Source organism: Chelonoidis abingdonii, chromosome 9 (assembly GCF_003597395.2).
Source record: "Chelonoidis abingdonii isolate Lonesome George chromosome 9, CheloAbing_2.0, whole genome shotgun sequence".
Lineage (NCBI taxonomy): Eukaryota > Metazoa > Chordata > Testudines > Testudinidae > Chelonoidis > Chelonoidis abingdonii.
This window is the reverse complement of record NC_133777.1, coordinates 71,857,859-71,881,087: the sequence shown is the minus strand read 5'-3', so window position 1 is coordinate 71,881,087 and position 23,229 is coordinate 71,857,859. Positions and strand designations below refer to the sequence as shown.

The window sequence follows — 23,229 nt, the reverse complement described above, 5'->3', positions numbered from 1 at the left end:
AAGATATGACCTCAGCCACCTTGTTTCTCTAATATCCTGGGACCAACACAGCTACAACAACACCGCACAAGGCCATTCATTCTTCAGTGTGCAACAACCGCTGTTCACTGCCAAAGACAGCAGGACCCAAAGCCCCCACCACCACCACACACACCCCAGCTTATTCCCAATAACAGGAACATCTGCAGCCCAGAACAACAAAAGAGAAAGTCTCTATTGCTCTCTAGGTCCAGGCAATGAATAGAAGAGGTAGTAGCACCTTTCGTCTTCAAAGGGCTCTGGTGGTGCCACTGGCTGGTATAGACAGTACCTTTTGTGGAAATAAAACACAACACCTTTCATAATGTGGCATTACAGCCTGGCATTCCTTGAAGGTGTCTCTTGCTGGAGAAAAGCAGCTACACATACCTTTCATCCCAAACTTGGACCGACGACCATACTTGTTGATCATAATAAAGAGCACCACCAAGAGGACACAGGCGAAAGCTGCAAGCCCAACTGCTATGGATACCTGCAAGGGACAAATCTGAAAGTTAGGCTAAAGGAATATATGATATCAAAACCAGTTCAGACTTGAAAAGTAGAAGTCTCCTGGCTCAGTCACTCCTGTACACTTACATTCTCTACAGCAGCATGAATGCCTGCTGTGGAGACGAATACATCTGAATGCAAATTGCTTTAATGCAATTTTGAAAATACAAGAGCCTCTTACTGCTACTGGAAAAAGAATAATAATTTCTATATAGATACAATTCTGCTCCAATATCACATTTCCCATATCTCTGAACCCTCGCTCTTTAATCATTAAGTACATCTGCATGGACTCTTTGCTCCTTGGTATTCCTTAATGCCCTGTTTTTTTTCCTCCTTCATAATCTTCATTTGACCCATCTTAATCAACTTGTGGTCTCACAACCATAAGGGGATACTAACTTGAGATGGGGACTATGCAGTAGGAGCAGAAGAATTCTTTCACAATATCAGTTCGGTCTCTATGCAAACAACCCTCAGAAGCAAGAATAAAGGAAGAGAAAACACAAGAGACAGAAGGTGGTAGAACTCTTTTCCTGAGGCTCCAGCTGCTCCTTTATTAGTAGTAGTGTTAAATATTTATATTATGATAGTACCCGAGGTCCCCCAGTTGGGACTGGGGTCCCATTGTGCCAAGCATTGTACAGACGCAGAAGAGAGATCATCCCTACCCACAAAGGCTTACAACCCAAAGCTCCTTTTTATATTTATTAATATTTATTTCTGCAAATCTTTACCCAAGACACTTTAATTGTGTTGCTGTAAACAGCCTCCTTTCAGGATTTTTTCCGTTTGCATTTGGCCAATTATTCTTACTGCCTTCCAGTGCCTCTTATTGCATTTGGACCTGTGTTCCTCTTACTGTGATGTGTTCAATAACAGAAGAAAATACGGTACTTAACACAAAGACATTTTATTCCTTTCATCGCTTGATGCTTTTCCCAGTCTTTGATATACTCCTGATTTTATTTTTAAAATGTCACATTTTAACAAGTATGATTTTCATTCCCCTATATATACTCCGCATTTCTTTTTTCTACACTTGGTGCTCTTCTCTAGTAATGTCCCATTGTATGAAGCTCTCTCCTCACTCCCCTGAGAATTACAGCTGCATAAAACATTTGGAAAAATTGACAAACTTTTGTTTATTGTGTCAATACTTTCTGGATTTCAAGATTCTCAAAAACTTGCACAAAATTAGGGCAATTTAATGAAATCCTAATTATTTTTCCAACACTATTGATCACAACCATTTTTTCCCATCCCTGTCTGGATTCTGTGAAAAGTGAAATTTTGAGGTCTTGCGAACCATGTAAAATGAATTGGCAAATCTTTCACTTTTTTCAGCCAGTGTCATCAAGTCCTAGTGTGACATCACCAAATGCAGCAGGGGGGTTAAAGAAGGGGTGGATGAATCGGTATTGATGAAAATAAACCCAAACTGGATCCATGCTCCTAAACATTCTATTATAGCATAAAACAACTCAATTTATTGATTTATTTGTTATTTTTTCAGAGTGTTCTCCCAGAATTTCTGACCCTGCAGGAAACACTTTGTCGGAGACTCTGTCTTCAAGAGATTCACAGCCCAGTTTTGCAAACTCAAGATGCTCACACGTTTCACATGACCCTGCTTATCCATCTGGCCATCATTAATTGCAAAGAGTAGGATTTTACTTGCAAACAACTATCTCAGTATAGAAGCAATGGTGGTGCAAACAGTATACCACCCTATCCATCAGCAACAGCAGAAAATGCTTCCCCTGACAGGACTCACCCCAAATGTATCCTCCTCTGGTTTGTGGGTCACGGTGATAGGTGGGGTGGGGCTCACTTCATAGTCACCAACTGGAACCAGAAGAGGAAATATTTAATTTGTGCCCCCAAGGAATTCCACAGGTCCCAGAACATCCCAACTTTGTGATGTCAAACTACATAGCACTGGCTACCCCAGAGAATGAGGTCTCTTGCCTTCTATTTCAAAGACTCTGAATTCAAGTCTTATTAGGGTTGTAATTTCTCCTGAACTGGCATAGACCAAAATGAGCTAATAGGTGTTTTCTACTTGAGCTCTCTAGGGTCCTATGTAACTGGGCAGTGAGGAAGCAGAGCCACGTTACCGATCAGACACAGTGCCACTCCCACCCAGCTAATGAGAAGCAGTCTGATCCCATATGTTCTGTGGGTTAAGGTTTTTCATCCACCCATACGCCTCCCAGCACCAGGGGAAAGCTCTTGGTTCAAGCACTCCTGGAATGCGGATTGCTGCAAGACTGAATCCTGCCAAATTAAAACTAACAATGATTTTTTAAATTAAATGCATTTGAATGCTGATGATTCAAAATCCAGGAGGCAGAAGTCCCCCACCCACAGAACAGGTACAGTACTTACCCTGCACACCTGTTCAATGGGCCTCAGCTCTTACTTGGAAGAGCCCCACTACAATGCAGGAGGGAGGGGTTCCAATATCCAGGACCCAATCAGTCCCTTGGCTTGTGCTCAGACTGCCTGAATAAGGGGGTCAAAACAGTGCTTGTTGTGATGTGGACAACTGTTCTGCTAAGAAGGGGCTGAGACCCATCTGTTCATTTCATATGGGTGATTCAATGGCAACTTCTATGGGGCACCACCTACCTGCACCTAATTTAGACCAGTAACCTCAAGGGGAGAGGTTCCATATTACTTCCCCAAGCCCTGAGCCACATCAGCCCCCCACAACATTAGCTCTGAAGACGGCTTTTCCTTTTAGTTTCAGTAGATGAGGCATCTATACTGCTGCCCTGTGGCACCCCAAACTATGGCCAATACAGGAGTTGCTTGAAGACACATTGGTCATATTCACGCTTCTGTGTCATGCTGCAAAGTCATCCAAGCTACCAGCACACCACATGCCTCCCTCTCCATTGGTATGGATCCTTCTTCAGGACCCCACTAGGCAGGAATAGACCTGTCCAGGATCTACAGACTGTACAGCACATGAAAAACCTTCCTTAATACACTCAGGCTCTCACAGAGGAGGAAACAAGTGTCTTGCTTCCCATCTCCTTCTCTAACAATCCCTCCTGCCTAGCGCGAAAGCATTAGATTCCCCCCCCAGATGTCATCTGCAAGGTACTTGCATTCAGGAGGGGGGGAAGGGAACAAAGCAAAAGGCAAAAAGGCACTTACTTGAGACAAAGTTATCCGTACTCTCTGTGAAAAGGACAAAGAGAGAAGCAACACAATTAACAGTGCGGTAAAGGGACGGCAGCCCCTTCCATCCAAACACTTCTCAGCCACACTCCTACATCATCCCAACCAGCCCTGGGAGGCTTGAGGCCTTATCTCTCGGAGCAAGCCAGCCACTAGCTAGTGCCAGCTCACTGACTGCATAGGGAGCAAAGGGAAAACCCTCCTAGGAAGAGCATAGCTACTTTAATAGACTTCTCTGTTTAGATCCACACGGCAGGCCTGAGCAGGATTTGGGAGAGGTATGGTGAGAGAACAAAGCTTCCCATTTTTTGGCTCATTTGGCAGTCCTGGCTCAAAATAACCTCAGACTTTGTTGAAGGTCAGGACTGGGGTGCACTGGAACAGCTGTGAGAGGGTTGGGCTGAAAGGAGGGCGGAGGGACTGTAGGTTGGGATTCCGGTGGATTGATAAGGCAGAACTGGAAACCCCTGACTCCAATAGCTGCAACACAGTTTAGGAGCAAGTTGCAGCAACAGAGCTGTGATGGAGTGATGGGCTCAGGACAGAGGTGTGGCTGGTGTGGGGGAAACGGGCTGCACTCCATTTGCGCCATCTGGTAAAGCAGGCCCTGTCAGTCATTCACCTCAGCAACCTGACCGGTTCACGGTGTCCAGTAAAGCTCCTTCCAAATAAAACAGCTCGCTGGGGCCCCAGGTGACAATGTCTAAAGCTCTCAGTGACAATCAGTTTACATAGTGTGAGAACAACATCAGCTTTCAATGTGCTCGCCAGCATAAGAAACTGACCCTGATACTAACAGGATTTTACACAGCTTTTCCGGCCAAGGGTGCCTGGAATGATGCTGTGGCATTTCCATAAAAGCACGGCAGAGGCTTGGAAGGGAAGCAAATACAGTCCCAGGGTCATACGGGCAGCTCCCAATGAACTGAAGTTTGGTTCAGTTAATTGGGCTGTGATGGATTAGATCAGTAATTCTTGACTCCCAGGCAAGTCACTACACTTTTTTATTTGAAGGGGCTGGAAATTTTCAAGAGACAGCAGCACAGGAGCCAGCAAACAGAGCTGAAACTAGCAGCATTTGCATGGAGATCCCTGTTGGAGGAGAAGGTAGCAAGCCTCCGCTCCTGAGGGGCAGGGAGTGAGTTCTTGACAGCGTGTTTGCTTGCTTGCTTGCTGGTTTGTTTTCAGATTGCAAAGTCTGGCAGGAGGCAGTGTGTGGGGAGAGAAGTAGAGCCTGTGATCACAGCTGAACCTTGATTGAGGGGGCGGGGCTTCCCTAATCAGCAGGCCTATAAACGCAGCCAACCAATTGGCCAGCAGCACAGGAGCCAGCAAACCGAGCCAAAAACAAAGGAGTCTGTGGGCAGGGGGCGTGTTTTGGGTTCTTTCTGAACTCCTTTTTTCTTTCTTCACAGGAGCATAGGAGGGAAGGCTATGATAGCTACACAGGCAGCTGTGAAAGTGACCCAAAGAATGGAAGAGACAATTAAGATGACTAGATATGGAAGCTATGGGATATACATTATTCTGGAGAGGGTACCTGAAAGGTGCTTCATTTGTATGAAGTGCCATCTGATGCATCTGATGGAGAAGATCTGAGGTTTGGAGAGGCAGCTAGAAACTGTGATGGAGTTTCAAAGGGGATTTGAGCAGATGATGGAGGGAAGGAGAGAGGAGGCTGAAGGGAAGCCTCATGACTTGCAAATGCATGCTGGACCAGAGGACTGTGGAGGTAGACTTCTGGATGAGGAAAGTGGCCAGCAGAAGCACGTGACTATGAGAACAAGGAGTGGGAAAAGACTGGCTAGTGAAGGAGAAACAGAGCTGAGGATCAGGTTTCCTGAGTTGAAAAATGAAGGGGAGAGGCAGTCAGTAATCAAAAGATGTGAAGGCAAGTACGAAAAAAGAAGAGCAGCTAGTCCTACAAGAAGAGGGGAAGAGACAATGAAGATAGCCAGACGTCAGAGACCCAAGAGGATAGAGGATGACTCGCAGGAGATTACAAGTGAGAACAGAAGACAAGACGACTTGCAGCCAGAAAGAACAGAAGGGGGAAGACTGGAGAATTGCAGCACCATCAGAAGAGGCAGATTTACGAGATTGGGGACTCCCTACTAAGAAGGACAAACGGACCTGTCACCAGGGCTGATCCGGAGAACAGAAGGGTGTGTTGTCTACCGTGAGCTAAGAGACAGGATGTGGACCTGAGGTGGAAGAGGATCCTAACGGGAGCACGAAAGAATCTACCGATTGTCCTTCACGTTGTAAAAAATGATACTGCTAGATTCTCACTGGGACGCAACAAGGAAGACTGACAGGCTGAGGAAGACACTTAAAGAAATGGAGGCTCAGGTGACCCTCAGGGGGATTCTACCCGTCCCTAGAGGAGGAGGGCAAAGGCAAGACAAGATAATGATGATCAACAGATGGTTCAGACAATGGTGCTATAAGGAGGGCTTTGTGATATTCAACCAGTGGAAGGCATTCACAGACAGAGGACTGTTCTCACAGGATAGACTCCACCTGAGCAGGGAGGGAAATATGCTTCTGGGATGGAGGTTGGCACAACTGATTAAAAGACTTTAAACTAGGAACTTGGGGAAAATGGTTTGGAGCTCATGTAATCTCCGCATCTGATTCTAATACTGAGTGGAAGGAAAACCAAGTAAAAGAGCAATGAAGAAAAGAATAAGAGAGGGTAAGAAAATGAACCACAAGAGGAAAGAGTGATAAACCACTGGCAGTAACAGGTATACCAGCAGCGAGGAATTTGGGTGAAACCAAGCAGAAACAACTAAGATATCTGTTTATCAGTGCAAGGAACCTGGGTAACAAAATGAAAGAACTAGAACTACTGGTGCAGGAAGCAAAACTAGATATCATAAGGTGAATGGAAACATGGTGAAATAGTAGCCATGACTTCAGTACAGGTGTTGAAGGGTATGTGCTGTTCAGGAAAGACAGAAATAGAGGTAAAGGTGGTGGAAAAACACTGTATATTAATAATGGGAAAGACTGTAAAAATATTAGAAGTGATGGAATGCATAAAACTGAATCTGTTTGAGTCAAAATCTCTTTTAGGAAGAAAGGTAACAGAGGCTCCACTGGGATAGTGCTTGGGCCAGCTATAGACACCCAAGATCTGATTTGGATATGGAGAGAGACTGCTAATATTTTTAATAAAATAAACAGTACTAGGAATTGTGTGATTATTAGAGATTTTCATTTTCCAGATATAGATTGGAGGACAAGTGTGTAAATGGTAGGGCCCAGATAGTCAACAGATTTCTTCACCAAATAGTCACTGAACCTACAAGATGTGATGCTATTTTAGATTTAGTATTGGTAAGTAGCATAGACCTCATAGGACTCCTGGTTGTAAAGGACAACCTTGATTTGAGTGATCATGAATTAATTCAGTTTAGACTAAATAGAAGGATAAACAAAAATAGGTCTACAACTAATTGATTTCAAAAGGGCACACTTTTCAAAAATTAAGGGAATCAGTTAGGGAAGTGGGTTGGATTGAAGAATTCAAGGATCTGAATGTGGAGGAGGCTGGGAATTACTTTGAGTAAGGGGGAAAAATTCATAGGGAAGGATAGAAGACCAAACTGAATGAACAAGCATCTCAAACAGGTTATTAAGAGAGAGCCTACAAGGAATGGAAGAAGTGATGGACAGCAAGGAGAGCTACCTCTTGAAAGTCAGAAAGTGTAGGGGGAAAAGTGAGAACTGCCAAAAGCCAAGCAGGGTTGGACCGTGCAAAGGAAATTAAAACTAATAGTAAAAGATTCTTCTTTTTTTTATTTTTTATTTTTTAAAGAAAACAAGGAAAGAAGTGAGACCATTAAGCACTGACGATGGGGTGCAGATTAAAGATCATAGAGGTATGGCCCAACACTTAAGAAAATAATTTGCCTCAGTTTTTAATAAGGATAATGAAGGGCTTGAGGGCAGTGGCAGGATAACAAGGATGGAACAAGGATATGGAAGTAAAATGAGATGGAAGCCAAACTCAAACAGATTAATGGGACCAAATTAGGGGCCCCAGATAATCTCCATCCAAGAATACTAAAGGAACTGGTATGCAGTAATGTAACTAGTGTAGTGTAACTAGCAGCAGTAATGAGATATGTTGAATGTGCAGCTCCTGACATTTTCTAGAGAAACCAACTTTCAAATGCAAGACTATCAATTTCAGAAGCACTGAATGTTAATGTCAGTTTTGGCAAGGTACGGACCAGTGATCTTCAAGAAAAGTAAATCATGTACTGATTACATCATGGGCGGGGGCTGCCACAGTGAGAATGATTCTGGGACACAGGCTCATGGGAGGAAAAAAGGGGCTGGGTTTGTAGTGGCAGATAGAAAAAGGCAGTGAACCTTTGGATTAGGTCTATCTATAGTCTTTCCTTTTCCAGCACCTTCTATACAAGGATTTCAAAACACTTTATAAGCATTAGCTTATTCTCTCAACATGGTGGCAAGGCTGGAATGAATTTTTAGTGTCAGCTCTTTGGAGAAGCAGACCTGCTTCCTGTTACCTTTGGTAAGTGCTAGCACAGGGGTCAGCAATCTTTGGCACACAGCTTGCCAGGGTAAGCACCCTGGCGGGCCGGACCAGTTTGTTTACCTGCCGCCTCCGCAGGTACGGCTGATCGTGGCTCCCGCTGGCCGTGATTCGCAGCTCCAGGCCAATGGCGGCAGTGGGAAGCAGCGTGGGCCAAGGGATGGACTGGCCACAGCTTTCCGCCACCTCCATTGGCCTGGAGCGGCGAACCGCGGCCAGTGGGCGCCGCGATCAGCCGAACCTGCAGAGGCGGCAGGTAAACAAACTGGTCCAGCCCGCCAGGGTGCTTACCCTGGCGAGCCGCATGCCAGAGGTTACCGACCCCTGATCTAGCACATTGTGGATGCATCAGAAACAAAATGTTATTATCCCCATTCTGCAGGCAGGGGAACTGAATCACAGAAATGGGAAGTGACACAGGTGAGAACATAACCCCTATCTCCTGATTCCCACCCCTGTGCCAGAAATACAGATTGCCCTTCTTCCCAGATAGCAGAAAACCTACATAGATTAAGGAGCTAGACAGATGATCATCCTTGAAACTTGAATATAATTTTCCCACTCCCTTCTGTATTTGTTCATGTCTTTAGACTGGTCAGCTCTTCAAGGCAGAGATTTTGGTTTCCACTTACTGTATCTGACCTGCCAGAAAGCTCTGTGTGCACTGACGGTATGATATAAATAATAAATGAAAATACCATTGGTATTGCTCTATATATAGCAAGTGCCCTATTTTGCTCAGTTTTCTAGGGGCTGCAGGAGCCAACTTGGGGCTGCACTTTCTCATGGCATCACTCCTGAAGGCAATCACATGCACCTCTCTGTTAACTCCATGGTGCCTGATCTGGTGCTGCAAAAGCAGAAGGCAGTGCAAGAACCCTCCCACTCTTTCACTGCAGTACAGCCACGACACCCCTCTCTAATGCACACCTTATAACAAGAGCTTAATTTTTCCTTCTACAATTTCGCCACTCACCACCTAGTGACACGGTGAGGAATTTAAAACCATTTACTGAGAGTGCCTAGCAAACAGTTGATGCAGAGGAACTGGGGGTATTCACAGATTTTGTGGGGGCTGTTGCACCAAAATGACATCTAACAGATTTTTTTTTAAATAAAATATGTAGAATCCTGATGATGTTCCACCTAGATTACAGCCATTTTATAGAAGAAGTAAAACAAGATCACCAAGTCCCTCGAAAGGCCTTTCCTCCACACACAGCCACGACTCCAGTTATATGCCAAAAAAGAATATTCGGAATCAAAAGAATGGGAGTCCACTTTAAGGGGCATCAGAGTAACCAATGATATACTGCATGCCCTAAGCCCTTCTCTCATGGACAAGAACCACCACAAACACTGCAGAATGCAAAGTCAAAAACCAATCAGTCATTTTCTTTTCCGTCAGATTTTCACCCTTTTTTCCCTTAAGATGCTGATTAAGATTCCTGTCAAAGAAGAAAGTGGGGTCCCCTGCCATCAGATTGCATGGGTTGGGCAAACTTCACAAGCTAATTAGGGCCATGCCTGGTCTGTACATGGCTGATCAGACCCAAGTGTCCCATCATGATGTTGTTGTTCAAGCCGCCATCTTTCAGATGAGACTTGACACAAAGGCCATGACCATTCAAAGCCCCTAAAGATGTCATGGCACCTTTTTGCACCAATAGGTATGTTATCTCTTACGTCATGGCCAGTTTGGATAATTACATCCTCCTCCTTAAAATCCCCTTTGATTTCAACTGGATGCACAACTCTTTTTCACGCCCGTGTCTAGACTCCTGTGCAATGTTGCTCCGTGCTGGTAAAAAGTTAGTATATTGGGCACCAGAGGGGACTGTATTTTAATGGGAGGTTCAACAATCCAAGTGCATAGCTTGTATAGCAGCCTGTTAAGTGCTCTGAGATGCAAGGCACTACAGAAACATAAGCTGTGACTCTCTCACCTGGAAAGGGCTTCTCGAGGAAGTGCCCTTTGATGGTCTGGTTGGCTGTCCCCAGCTGGTTGGTGGCCACGAGGGTGTAGTTGCCATTGTTGTAGTGAGTAGGCTTGTTGAAGAGTAGACAGCCCTCAGACACTTCACCCTCCTGGTAGAACTCCATGCGGATGATCTCAGTCTCCCTGAGGACCTGGCCATTGTGTAGCCAGTGAAGGTTGGGTGCTGGGTTCCCATGCACCACAAACTCAATGCAATGCTCCAAACGCAGCTCTGGCTCCTCCAGGCTCTGAATGCGTGGTGGATCTAGCATAGAGAAACACAATGCAAACCTGTGGGACTCCAGACTCAAGTAAACTCACATGTTCCAGGCAGAGATGATTATCTCATCTCCCAGTAGGCAGCCAGCCACCAAAGCGCACTTGAACAGCAAGACGAAACTCCCATCCCATAGCCAAATTTGCTGTGCGTGCAACCTACACTCTACTGCAGCTGCAATGTGAACTGGGATCCTTGTCATCTGTAAGCAGCAGCCTTAGCAGGTGAGTTGGAATGGAGCCTTGCCCAAAGGAACCAAGTCTGGTTCTGGCGGTAGGAGATGACCTGCTGTTATTTAAGAGTTTCTTTCCTTCCCTTTGGACTTGATGACACTAAATCAACTAAGCTTGTCTCAGCTGGGAGTGGCTCTCATAGCATTTCATAGCACTCACACCACACTGGTGCAAGGCCCTTCCCAACACGTGTTTGAGGGTTGTTCACATTCATTTTAGTGGGCATGTAACAAGCAGTGCAGGATAGAGGGACCGTCAGTCTCAACAGGCAAAATCCCCAATAAAGAAACAAGTAATGAGACTGCACCCTGCCCTGGATAATGGATACATAATAGAAATTAAAAATGTCTTTCCCTACAATACTGAGGGTGTCCACTGGAACCCCTTACTCTGCAGCCCCACTCCTCCTCACCCCACCAGTTTAATTCCTAAATGGCCCTGCTTCACAGCAGCCCTTTCTCTGGTGTGGAGGACCGAATGGGTCATGTGGAGCATCAACCTGAAGGGGCATCACTGAGCCACTCTAGCCTCCATAAAAGCAGCACTACAAGCCCTGCCAGCTCCATAGGTCTGGGAAACAAGGTCTGAGATCAGATCTTGCATTTGGACCCCTGCAGACCAGCCCAAATTAAGTTTGTAACTGTCTACTTTGCATGCACATTGTTGTACTCCCCTCCTCACACAATGTCAATGGAGCAGCCTGCTCATGTTAAGTAGGCTTTTGTAGTGCATTGTTATTAATTATACACGTCTAAAAGGAGCCCCTCGGTGCTCTCTGGTCACATTCAGAAGATTAGGAATTCTCAGCCATTCAAGCAAATATCCCTCAGGACTTCTGAATGGCTGCATGTCCTTGGGGGCTTTGATTGGTTGAACCTCCCTGAGGGAGCTCTGATTGGTTAAATGTCCCTGAGGATTGTTACAATTAGAGGGTGTGTAGCAGGACAGGGATTAAAACTGGGCGCTCACCTCTATTTAATACATATGCATAGTCCCATCTCCTAAGGGGCCTCTAAACTGAGGATACCCATACCTCAAGAATTCAAACTCCGCTCCACCATCGCTGATGAAAACTTAATTACAGCATCACATGTAAGGCCCCAAACACTGAGGCCACAGAGCATGACCAAGGATCGCCCAGTGGGGCAACGATCACAATTTCATAAGATGATGGCCTTCTATTCTTTCCTATGCACTCTCCTTTCCCTGGCTCTCACCTCATACTGAGGTCTCGGGTCACGCCCCCAGGCAGCCCCTAACTAACAGGAAAGATCCATCGACTTTCCTCTCTGTTTTTTCTAAAGATGGTCAACGTTTCATGTTGTGAAAGTGGAGGAACAGCAATGCCAAAGAGAGAGAGGTAGAGCTGGGAGGAGCCGTGCAAGATTCCCCACTCACAACCCAGCCGATGGACCTCAATCCTGAAACACGGCTGCCAACCCAGAGACTCCAGAGTCCCACCCAGCGTGTTTCACCTGAAAGCCTAGATCAGAATTTAGTTCCATATATCTCTGGGTGAACGACTAGGAGGGTACCAAAGCAATTAGTCACCGATACACCAAAATATCAGCTCTTTTCAGAATGATTACGTTAGAGCAAGTATGGTACAAACTGGCACTGGCTTGCAGGATTCTGGGCATGAAAATTAGCATCAACATGGTGGCACTTAAAGGGTTTGCAGCAAACGACTTCAGAGCAAAGCACTTTACCTGTCTCCTTCCAGCTGATCAGATCTGGAACTGTATTAATTTAAGCAACTGAAGCCCCCACATCCCATCCAAACACACCAAAATTATTTATTTTGGGAGAGACAAGAGAATGATATACCTTTTATTCTCCTTCCAATACTCTATTGTCTACAGTTCTGCCTCATCTCTACAGGCGTCCAATGGTGTCCGCGCTGCATGGGATAACAGGCCATAATTCTCCAGTTTACACAGGTACCAGCAGGGGTTAGGGATGGGGGATTTCCAAACCACAGATTAAGGGCAAATGTTTTGGACACAGCAACACATGGTAAGTCCCAGCTGCCTGAGGCAGCAAAGCTGCATAAACTCCTGTTAAGGTCTGGTTTGTATTAAGTTATATTAGGAAGCACACGAAAGTTTAGCTCTCTACAGCCCATAAGTAAATGGTTTTAAACCTTGTTTGGCACATATTGACACAGTGTTCACTGATTAACCTGGTAGGAACAGATCTGGGATGAAATCCGGACTCCACTGCAGTCAATGGCAAAACTTCCATTGATTTCAATGAGGCTAGGGGATGAGTGACTCCCTTACAAATTCAGGGAGAAAGTTTTAGCCCCAGCTGGGCATTTCCTCACCCCACTGGATTTTCCAGTGCAGCTTTGTGAATGCAAGTAGCCACTTGAATGTGCCAGTGAGGCATGCAGACACACTGCTCAGCCCACCAGGTGCCCACCACACATGTGCAAGTGTGGGACTGGCACACCCACACCGGGAGTATGCCCGTTTGTGCAGGCAAGCTAAAATGGAGAGACGCTGGAGGACAAAGTAATTGGCCCATAATGGAAGCTCTGTACACTTCCTTTTACAGTCCTAGAACTGGTCCCCGCCTCAGTCTCCTGCAGCAATTCTGACTCCATGTCCACACCCTCCATGGCAGCAAATCAAGATGAGCGCAGCATAGCCTGGTGACACACAATTCCCCACGGGAAACACATTCAAATAGTTCCCATGCTCATCCTCCCACCAGCCCATGTATAGCTGGCATCTCCCTGCTACTTACAGTAGACCGTGAGCAGCACGCTGGCATTGGTCATTCCCACCACGTTCTCAGCAATACATGTCAGGAGGAACCCGTTATCCTCACTGGTGACGTTCACCAGGGTCAAATTGATGGCATGAACGTTAGTCCAGTTGAGATTCGTCTGCAAATCCCCAAAAAGAACAGTAAAGGACAAAACCAACAAATGATGCCAGCTTGCCCATCTCCCGGGCCCAGGACCAGAGGATCCCAACTCTTGTTTAAAATGCCATAGTCTCTAACAACCATGGCCAGGTAGGATTTTAGTTTCATGGCACCACAAGCACCACTGTGCACCCATACACTTAGTCCAAGGAGGTTATAATCACAGCTTCTGAAACAATGCTAAGCAGGGTATGTCCCTGCCTCTACTTGCAGTTAAACCATGTTCAGCTGCACCTATTGTTGACACACCATTGTCAGCGGTGGATAATTTTGCTTGTGGAGACAGGATAACATGCAACCAAGGGAGCACTGAAGGTGTGAAATGATCAGAGCTGTTTTCCTGCCTGGATTCAATATCTGCACGCCACCCGCTAATACTCTGCTAACCCAGGGTTCCTAATCTGATGTCGGTGTGGACTATACAATCCATTTCAAACAATCATTGCATTTCACTTCTCCCCCGTGGTGATCAACACTCATCCAGCCCTATTAAAATGGAATACAAAGGAAACCAAGACCCAGAAAATTCCCACGGCCAGCACCCCAACTGTTGTGTTGTGTGTTAACACCCTGACGAGGGACCTTGGTAAGGGCAGTAAATGCCCAGCCACTCAAGCCTCCTACCTGGTGAGTAGTGATGGAGTGCAGATCTGCAACTGTCCAGTCTACGTCAGGCAGCGGTGCGCCTGAGCCATTACAGGTGATCACCGCGTTGTCACCTTCCCGTACAGTCAGGTTAATGTGGCTGATGCTGATCTCAGGCAGATCTAAGGGAGTCAAACACCAGGACACTTAGGGCACCCTGGCCAGCCAAGACATATGGTAGAGGCACTTGGATTCTGATCCCCACGAGCTCCGTCTCCCAGGCAGGCTTCACCTTACAGCGAAGCAGCCTGCACTGTCCTGTGCTTCTGAATGAAGGAAGGGGAGGGGGAAGTACAGGAGGTGGCAAGTAGCTTGGCCTTCTGGTGTTGAAAGGGTTGAGTGACACGGGGGACATCACCAGGTGGATGGATGGATCTTCTCTGTGCTTTCCAATTGAGACATTGCACACAAGCCAGGAAGTTCGGTCCAAGTGCTAGTTGCCATCCAAACCTATGTCCCTTCCCCCCTTTCCCCCAAGCCCCTGGCACCTGTGTCCTGGGCTACTGCAGAGGTCTGGGAGGAATAAAGCCGCTTCTAAGGAATCACTGGCAAGAGATCCAGCCTGATCTAGGACAGGGCACAGAGCTCCTGGCACTGAAGGGGAAGAGAGAGAGTTTCTCTCTAATTTATAACAATCGAGAGAAGATGACCAGGGACGTGTCCTCATATTAACAACATCTCTGCTAATGAAAGACGCTCCTGCTCTTCCCTCCAAGGTGCCAAAGAAATACTGATTTATAGCGGCTCTGACTTACTCCTCTGTCCTGCTGAGTCACCCAGCCACCAAACCCTCAGACAGAGTGCAAGAGGCAGTGCCAGCAGCAATACAGATGTGAGGGCGATACACAGAAGGGTGACCGGACACAGCATGCATAAGGGGGGCATCAAGGGCTGCAGCATGTGTAAAGGGGGGAGGGAGGGGGCCCTGAATGAACGAGATGGGAATAGAAGGCAACGGGTCAGTGCAATGGCCTCTCTCTTCTGAAGACTTGGGTTCAAACTTTGACTCAGTTCAAAAGTGAATCCAGAGTTATGAGTCTGTTCTTGTTCCTGTGGGATCTCTGAGTCCCGAGAATCTCTAGGAATAGCAAAGATGCTGCAGGTTGGGACTGAGATGCACTGGCAGATCTATGAGGGGAGCCCAAGAGAGGCTGCAATTCACTCTTGAGTAGCATCAACACGGCCGTGGGAGTTGGGCAGGAGCCTGTACGGTGCCCTTATTCTGCCACAAGCCACATATCAAGCCTGAACTGGCTGCACCACCTGGCAGAACAGAATGCAAGGATAAAGTAAGCCTCATTGGAAAATACTTTGAGCCATTTGGATGCTTGCCCACTAAATCTCTGAATGAAAGATTCATCTTGGGAGGAAAGATCTTAGCTGGGCACCTTCTTTTCCTGCCTTCTCTCCATTTTTTTAGGGATCATTAGGGGCTAGGGGGTCAGTGGAGCTGCTCACCTGGTAAACCCAGGAGATTTATGTACATAAAACACCCTGTTGTTCTCTCACATCCAACAGCAGTAGGAGTCCCCTCTCCCCCTTTCCTTGCTCATGGAGGATTTTCTAATCATTGAGGATTATTCTTCTCATTTGTGGAGGAAATTATAGTTCTCTCTCAAATCTCTTTAGTTCTCCTACCTGCAGATATTTCAGCCCATTTCCAGGTTTTAATAAAGAAGAGTTAGACCGAAGAGACATTACAAACTTGAAAGTCATATGCCGTATCTCCAGCTGAAAACTGTGTATCTACTGTTGTTACAAGAAACACCCTAACATTCCTAGAATAGAAAGATGTAAAATCAAAAAAAAAAAGTTTCTCTTTTTCCCTCAGACTGTTCATTTGACAGCTTCAAGTCTACAACCTCCTTCACTGCTCTGATCTTGGTACAGGACCTTCCCTAGGTCCTGCTTGCCAGTACCAGCAGCAGTAGAGCTGAAATTAAAAAGGCAGCAGACTTAAGAGTGAACAAAGGTAAAGTGTTGGGAGAAGGGGCGGTCCAGAGCATGTTTGATGTTGCTCATGGGCCCACCCAAAAAGACTAGCAGGGAGCAGGAAAATACACACCCACGTGCGCACGCACACACACATGTAAAACTTTAAAGATCTGCTATTTTAAATGTGCACCAACTGAAAAAAATATTTTGAAAAAAATCAAGCTGTCCCTTTAATACGAGTAGCGTCTAGTGTCGGTTAAACAGAAGGATAACCGCATGAAGCATATCCGGTCTCGAACAAATGGACAATTCCTGCTGCTTCAAGCTAAGGCATGAACCAGCCACAATGCACCTTGCCTGATGATATTATGCCATTGAGGGAATTTCTTCCCAAACACAGCTGATGGTTAGCTAATGCTCTGAATCATGAGGAATAATATTCCAAGTTCAACTAGAGACGCCATTTGTATTCATAAACTATCCTAATCTCTCAAAAAGATCACTCTTACTTGCCCTGGTATCAGTAAGTTTGATGGGTTAATCATACTCTGTACCAAAAACAGTATCTGGGTTTTCCCTGTCACTGAGTACTCCTTATAGGACAGGCGAGGGGAGCAAAGGGGCTCTCCTGACCTCCTCTCTCTAGAGCCTTGGGAGCAAGGTGAACCAGAACACACACACGGCTTTCCTTACCACACTGAGTGATGTTCATCTCCTGCAGGGGAATGACAGCAGCTTCCATGTTCATGCAGTACAGCTCCTGTTTCTGCAGGTTTGCTTCACCCTTCTCCTGCCAGAGCTGAATCCAGCGGATGTCACAGCTGCAGTTAAAAAGGTTTCTTTCGAGTGTCCTAGAGAGAGAGAGAGAGAGAGAGAATGTGAAAAGCAAGGGATGGGGTCAAATAAACAGGGTTACCATTGGTTATACGGGATCTCTGCAGAATAGCTCTAATTGTAAAAAGGCAGGGTCACCCTTGTTATGTGCTGCGAAGCTAAAATGAGTCTCTACAGACCAGGAGAGATTATGGACTCCTTGGAGCTGCAAGGGGAGAAAAGGAGCATGAGGGTGCAGCTAGTTACTGCACTAGCCTTTTGGCCTTGGAAAGCAAGGTTCAAACGCTATCTTGGGGTCACAAAAAAGCACTCTCAAGGCCAGATGTGACCCCATTCTCCTAAGGAAATATTTATGTCTTGTGTCATAAGACCCCAATGCTTGTGGGGGCAGGACCTTTCTGGGGGGCATTCAGTCAGTTCAGGGCAGACCTCCAGCAGGGTGTGCTCAATAGATGCTGGCAGCTCTTGTCCTTAATGCTGTATCTTCGCATAATAAAACAATGCTGCTGGTTAACACACAGCCATATCAGGCATTTTAATTGAATCAAACAGTGCTGTGCTGGGACTCATTGACCCGGCTGGGAGGGAGCTCTGCCTTTAATATACTTCATTTAAAATACACTGACACATATTTTAATATACAGATAATTTTATTATTATTGATTTTCCAGCCTATTAGCCACTGTGTTTACATTTCTGAAAACCCTTTGCCATTCCCTTCAGAGACATGAGGTCACTGGTTCCCACAGGGGGATGTGAAGCCAGTCCGGCTTGGCTGGAAGGGTGACCGCTGGGATAAGAAGAGGGAGCCACTTGAGGATGTAACATGGAGTAACATGAGAAAGGGTGTGACATCCCAGGGTACAGTCCAGATGAGTGAGGGGCTGTGTCACCCCTGCCCTATAACCTTGGATGCTCTTCACAAGGGCTGGGCTGCTGTAGCCTCCACCCTGGACTGCTCACAAACAACCTCTAGCGTGTAAGTCATTCCCAGCAATTTCCACGTGTGTGCTGCAGCCAGCCAGCCAGCCACACCTTGACTCTTACCAGCCTTGGCTATACTGCAGGGTGACCCCAACACACTCCCAGTCCTAGATCTTCCCCCTGAAATACATGTCCTGGACAGTACAAATATATTAAGTCCATTATTCCTTTAAGGGAGCAATATGTCATCTTATGACCTTAAAAAGTTATCCAGACATTTCAACTTGAATACACTGGATTAGATAAAACAACAAAACAAGTTTATTAACAAGACAGATTTTAAGTGAGTACAAGTAACGAGGCATAAAAGTCAGAAATGGTTACAAGAACAATAAAGATAAAATGCAACCAGTGCCTAACTTAACAACCTGTATTAGATTCAAAGCAAAGTTTCTTCACCACATGCTTTCAGCAGTCTTATTGACCAAAGTCTTTAGGTCAGGACCCTTCTCCAGAATCCAACTGCTGCTTCCTTTGTGTTTTCAGGTGCTGCGAACGCGATGGACAGGGAGACACAGAGGGGTGTCTTGGGGTGTCTGCTCTTTCCCTTATAGCTCTGTCCCCACTCTGAGAAGCATTTCTAGATGGGAGCAAGGTGACAGACAGTCTGTGTGCAAGGGAACTCCATGCTATTTCTTTGATAAGATATAGATTTTTACCCCTGCCTCTTTTCCTGCCAAAGAATTGCCATTTAGCATGTAATGGTCCATTAGCCATATTTACACCTGGCTGTGCTGTCTGCTCGCCCTTTGTCTCTGACGAACTGGTCTGACCACTCCCCAGACTTAATCATACTTCTAGTCCTGATCTCAGCTTCTATTTATAACTTCACATTTAATACTATGTGCATTTTGCCATCATATTATTGATCAGCGAATTAGGAGTTTTTAAATGATACCTCACAAGGCAAACCTGGTACAAACATTATTACAATAGCGTGTAGGGTCTGAACACAGGGATATCTGTCACAGAGGGTCTTCAGGACTCAGCCAGAGACATGACAGGATTTCCCAACACAGACACAACCAGAAGCTAAGAGAAACCAGGAAGTGTAGGAGCTATGAAATGCAGACTCAGCCATATGAAAATGGAAGGGTCCTTTCCAACTCTGAGGTTACGAAAGATTCAGCAAACCCAAAACACTCCCACCCAGGGATTCTGCATCTTTGTACCACTGCATACCAGGGGTTGGCCAAGCCAGAGGCACTATGCCAGTAGTCCTCTGCTTTCCTCCATCTTGTTCTGCAAAATTTACATTCTCATTAAAAAAAAAAAGAAAAAAAAAAAGCTTCATAGCCCCCACCCACACACCGGATTTTGATGGGGTATACTGCAAAGCTGCTGAAACTCTAAGTGCAAAGAGAGAAGGCAAGTTCCCCATTTCCTCAAAAGATCTTGATCCTGAAACCTGGTGATGTCACTTTCCATGTGCACATTGTTCGATATTTTACAGATGATCATTTTGGTGGCCCAACTTGGATGATGGGTGGCATTTCAGATCTATCTCTCCCTCTCCCCTCACAAGAATCTACACCCTTTAGAATACAGGTGCAAGAGACTGTCATGAGAAAAAAATCAGGGACCCATCAGTAATCTAGCAGAAAAAGGGCTAGAGAAGACAGATCTGTGAACATCATGACTGTCTCAGGGATTTGGGGGCACATGGCATCCCATACTGCATAACTTAAACATCTTCCCCAACCACTATTATTATTCCTGATGCCCCAAATAGGCCTGTCATAAACAGATAGCTAAGCGTTAATGTTTCTTTTACCTGTAAAGGGTTAACAAAGGGAACCAAACACCTGACAAGAGGACCAATCAGGAAACCGGATTTTTCAAAGCTTAAGGGAGGGAATTTGTGGGTATTTCTGTCTTGGGTCTTTGTCTGTTCTGTGCTCTCTCAGCTATGAGAGGGTCTATTCCAGTCTTCTAATCTTCTGTTTCCCAGTTGTAAGTACAAAGTTAGCAAAAGTATAGTCTTTAAATTGTTTTGCTGTATTTGCATCTGTGTATCTGGCTGGTGGAGTCTTTATGTGTATTTGGCTATAAGTACTTTAATTGTATTGTTTTTGGTAAGGCTGTTTATCCCTTTTCTATTGTTATTCATTCTCTATAAGTTGAAAGCCCTGTATCTTACCATCTAGATTACGGAGAACTGGTATTCTATTTTTCTTTCTTTTTTATATAAAGTTTCTTTTTAAGACTTGTTTGAGTTTTTTCTCTCTGGGTAGGCTAAGGAACGAAGGGGAGGGAAATTCTCTTTGTGTTAGATCTACGGAGGGTGAATCTCTGCAGCACCAGGGATTTGTGGAGGGGGAAGAGAGATAGATCTTTTCTGTTTCCTTGTATTTGGTTGTCTCTTTGTGGAAGAGAAGAGACATGCTTCTTGGTATGTGATGTAAAGAGTTGCATCAGTAACTCTCAGGTTAGCCCAAGAGGAAATTCTGGTGGGAGAGAGGTGGGGGAAGTGGTTATTTCCCTTTGTTGTAGACTCAGGGCATCTAAGTCTTAGGGGTTCCCCAGGGAAGGTTTTGGGGAGACCAGAGTGAGCCAAGACACTGGAAATTCTTGGCTGGTGGCAGCAATATCAAATCTAAGCTGGTAATTAAGCTTAGAGGGGTTCATGCTAGCTTCTCAGGTTATGAACGCTAAGGTTCAAATCTGAGTGGGAAAGCTATGATAAGGCCTCGAATTTACTTCAGCATGGCTGTAGATCTGGAGTCTGCACTCCCCTCAATACATAGGTAACTTCCATCAGTGTGACAGGATGTCGGCCACATGCAGGGAGGGGAGGTCACATGGTGCTGACTGAGTAGTGGGACAGCACATGGTTAGGCGTTCTGGTCTCTGCTAATAGCAGGTTTGTTAATGTGAGTTACGTCCCAAGACGCAGCAGAGAGGAGGGGGAGACTAGAAGAGAGGGGGAAACTCTACTTGCTGGAAACATGGCCCTGAAATCAGGTTGTCTGCGAGAGCCACCGCACTCACAGCACTTCAGGGGCAGATTTGTAAGTAACAGAGTGCAGTTTTCTGGCCCATCGATAATGCATGAAGCCCCATGATTAATACAGGAGCAGCACACTTCAAGGTAGAATTTACTAACAACCTGTCCCAGAGTCAATGATGTAACTCCCCCTAATCATGGCCCCCTGGGGAGCTTTTGCACAAATTAACTTCTCTCATCAACTGGATGTGCCGCGCGCCATCAGCAGCTGGCACTTTGCCACTCTGGGGACAGGGCTGCTTTTTAGATACATCTATTGATTCTCCTTTATTTGTGCTTTTCCCAAAAGTGCTCCTGGCTTTGAACCCCTGCTGCCAGGCCAGCTGATTCGCAGGAGGGGGAGATACATTCTCTATGCTACAGACAGGGATTTTGACCCCCATGCTGTTCTGCTCCTGCATCCACCACTCTATCCATAGTAACTGAAATACGCTTCTTTCTGCTCACTCAACTCCATGCCAAACCCTGTCAAGCCTCACGGCTCACGCTGGACCATTACAAACAACGCCACTTAAAGGCAGCCTTCCCTTCTGTTCTGTTTCCCCACAACCACTGTAGCCCATGGACTGTCTCCTGTAATAGATCGATCATTCCCCTAAGTGTAGAACAGGGAGGTTATCTGACTCCCTTGACATGTGCCAGGCACCCCAGTGGGGTGATATAAACAATCATTTCCCAGTAAGAAAAATATGGTAGTTGCCCTGCCTGGATACTACAGTGGTAAGATGTCTGCTGTGCTCCAGGTGTTCCAGTTAGAATTCAGGCACCAGGCCATCCAGCATTCCAGTGCTTCCCGTTAAGAAGGCAGTACTTGCCGGGAACAGTACTTGAGATTAACAGAGCTTTCACCCTATGTGCTCAGAGGAAATAGCTCTGGCAACTGCATAGTGCCTTTTGGCATATGCTGACTTTTCAATAGCAAACACTATATGTCCAGCTAGAAGGCACCTGCCCAGATGCCTAATGTCACAGATACAACTTCAGACCAAGAGACAATTCATTTATGCCAATACTTTTATCGGGATTTAGGAAGTCAAGAGGGTGGAAAGAACTGCAGGGCCTATGTCACAAGAATCATAGACATGAGGTCTCTTCCAGCCCTGCAAGACATAATCAAGTCCAGCCTCCCTGTGCTGAGGCAGGACCAAGTACATATAGACCATCTCTGGCAGGTGTTTGTCAACCTATTCTTAAAAGCCTCCAATGATGGGAATTCCACAATCTCCCTGTAGTGAGGCCGAATGGCTTTCCTCCGAGAGGGAGAGTGAGGGTTCACTACACTCTCCTTGGTGGGTGGAGCCTAGCCTGTCCTGCCCCCCCTCACCAGAAGTGCTGGGGCAGGGCCAGAAGTTTAAGAGGAAGGCCCTGCAGTCCGGTTAGCAGGGCCAGCTCTAGCCATTTTGCCGCCCCAAGCATGGCGGCACGCCGCGGGAGGCGCTTTGCGCTCACCGGTCCCGCGGCTCCAGTGGACCTCTCGCAGGGGTCCCTGCAGAGGGTCCGCTGGTCCTGTGGCTCTGGTGGAGCATCCGCAGGCACACCTGCGGGAGGTCCACTGGAGTCGCCTGCCACCCTCCCAGCAACCTGCAGAGCGCCCCCCACGGCATGCTGCCCCAAGCATGCGCTTGGTGCGCTGGGGCCTGGAGCCGGCCCTGCCAGTTAGGGTGGAATACTTGGAGGAGGACGCTCCTGCCATGCCCAGGAAGGGAACCTACCCCCAGCTGTGTGATAGCCGCAGAAGTGGGAGACCCTGACGAGGCATGGCCCAGACTACCAGCCGCGATGTACTCTGAGGTGCCTGATGAGCCCTGGAAACAAGAGGTACCAAACCCCAGGCAGGCAGGAAATGACCCAGGGGCAGCCACGGAGCAGCCAGCTGCGGAGCCAGGTGTGGCTCAGTCGGTGTGTTGCGGTTGGATCCCCATTGAAACAGGGGCAGCCAATCCTGCCCCTGCCAGGGCCCTGAGCTGGGTGGAGTAGGGTGGGCCCACATCCCCCTGCCAACTCACCCTGGGGTGGCTGGCTCCCTACACTGTGCAGAGGAGCTCCCACCCTGAAGAAGGAGCCTTCCTTACCAGCTCCGTTATAGACGGTTGCTTTTCTGGCTGC

At 46.5% G+C, this 23,229-nt stretch overlaps 1 protein-coding gene across 3 annotated transcripts in view; it reads right to left on the bottom strand.

Moving 5' to 3' along the window:
• Window positions 1-23,229, bottom strand: part of NTRK3 (neurotrophic receptor tyrosine kinase 3) — a 456,641-nt gene that overhangs the window by 190,721 nt on the left and 242,691 nt on the right. For all 3 annotated transcript variants that reach the window (XM_032806496.2, XM_032806497.2, XM_032806499.2), the window contains 7 exons: window positions 16,992-17,149; window positions 14,343-14,485; window positions 13,536-13,677; window positions 10,243-10,539; window positions 3,700-3,723; window positions 2,309-2,379; window positions 409-511 (listed from right to left, as the gene is read on the bottom strand). In XM_032806496.2, the coding sequence (XP_032662387.1) occupies window positions 409-511; window positions 2,309-2,379; window positions 3,700-3,723; window positions 10,243-10,539; window positions 13,536-13,677; window positions 14,343-14,485; window positions 16,992-17,149 (938 nt within the window). The remainder of the gene's footprint in view (window positions 1-408; window positions 512-2,308; window positions 2,380-3,699; window positions 3,724-10,242; window positions 10,540-13,535; window positions 13,678-14,342; window positions 14,486-16,991; window positions 17,150-23,229) is intronic.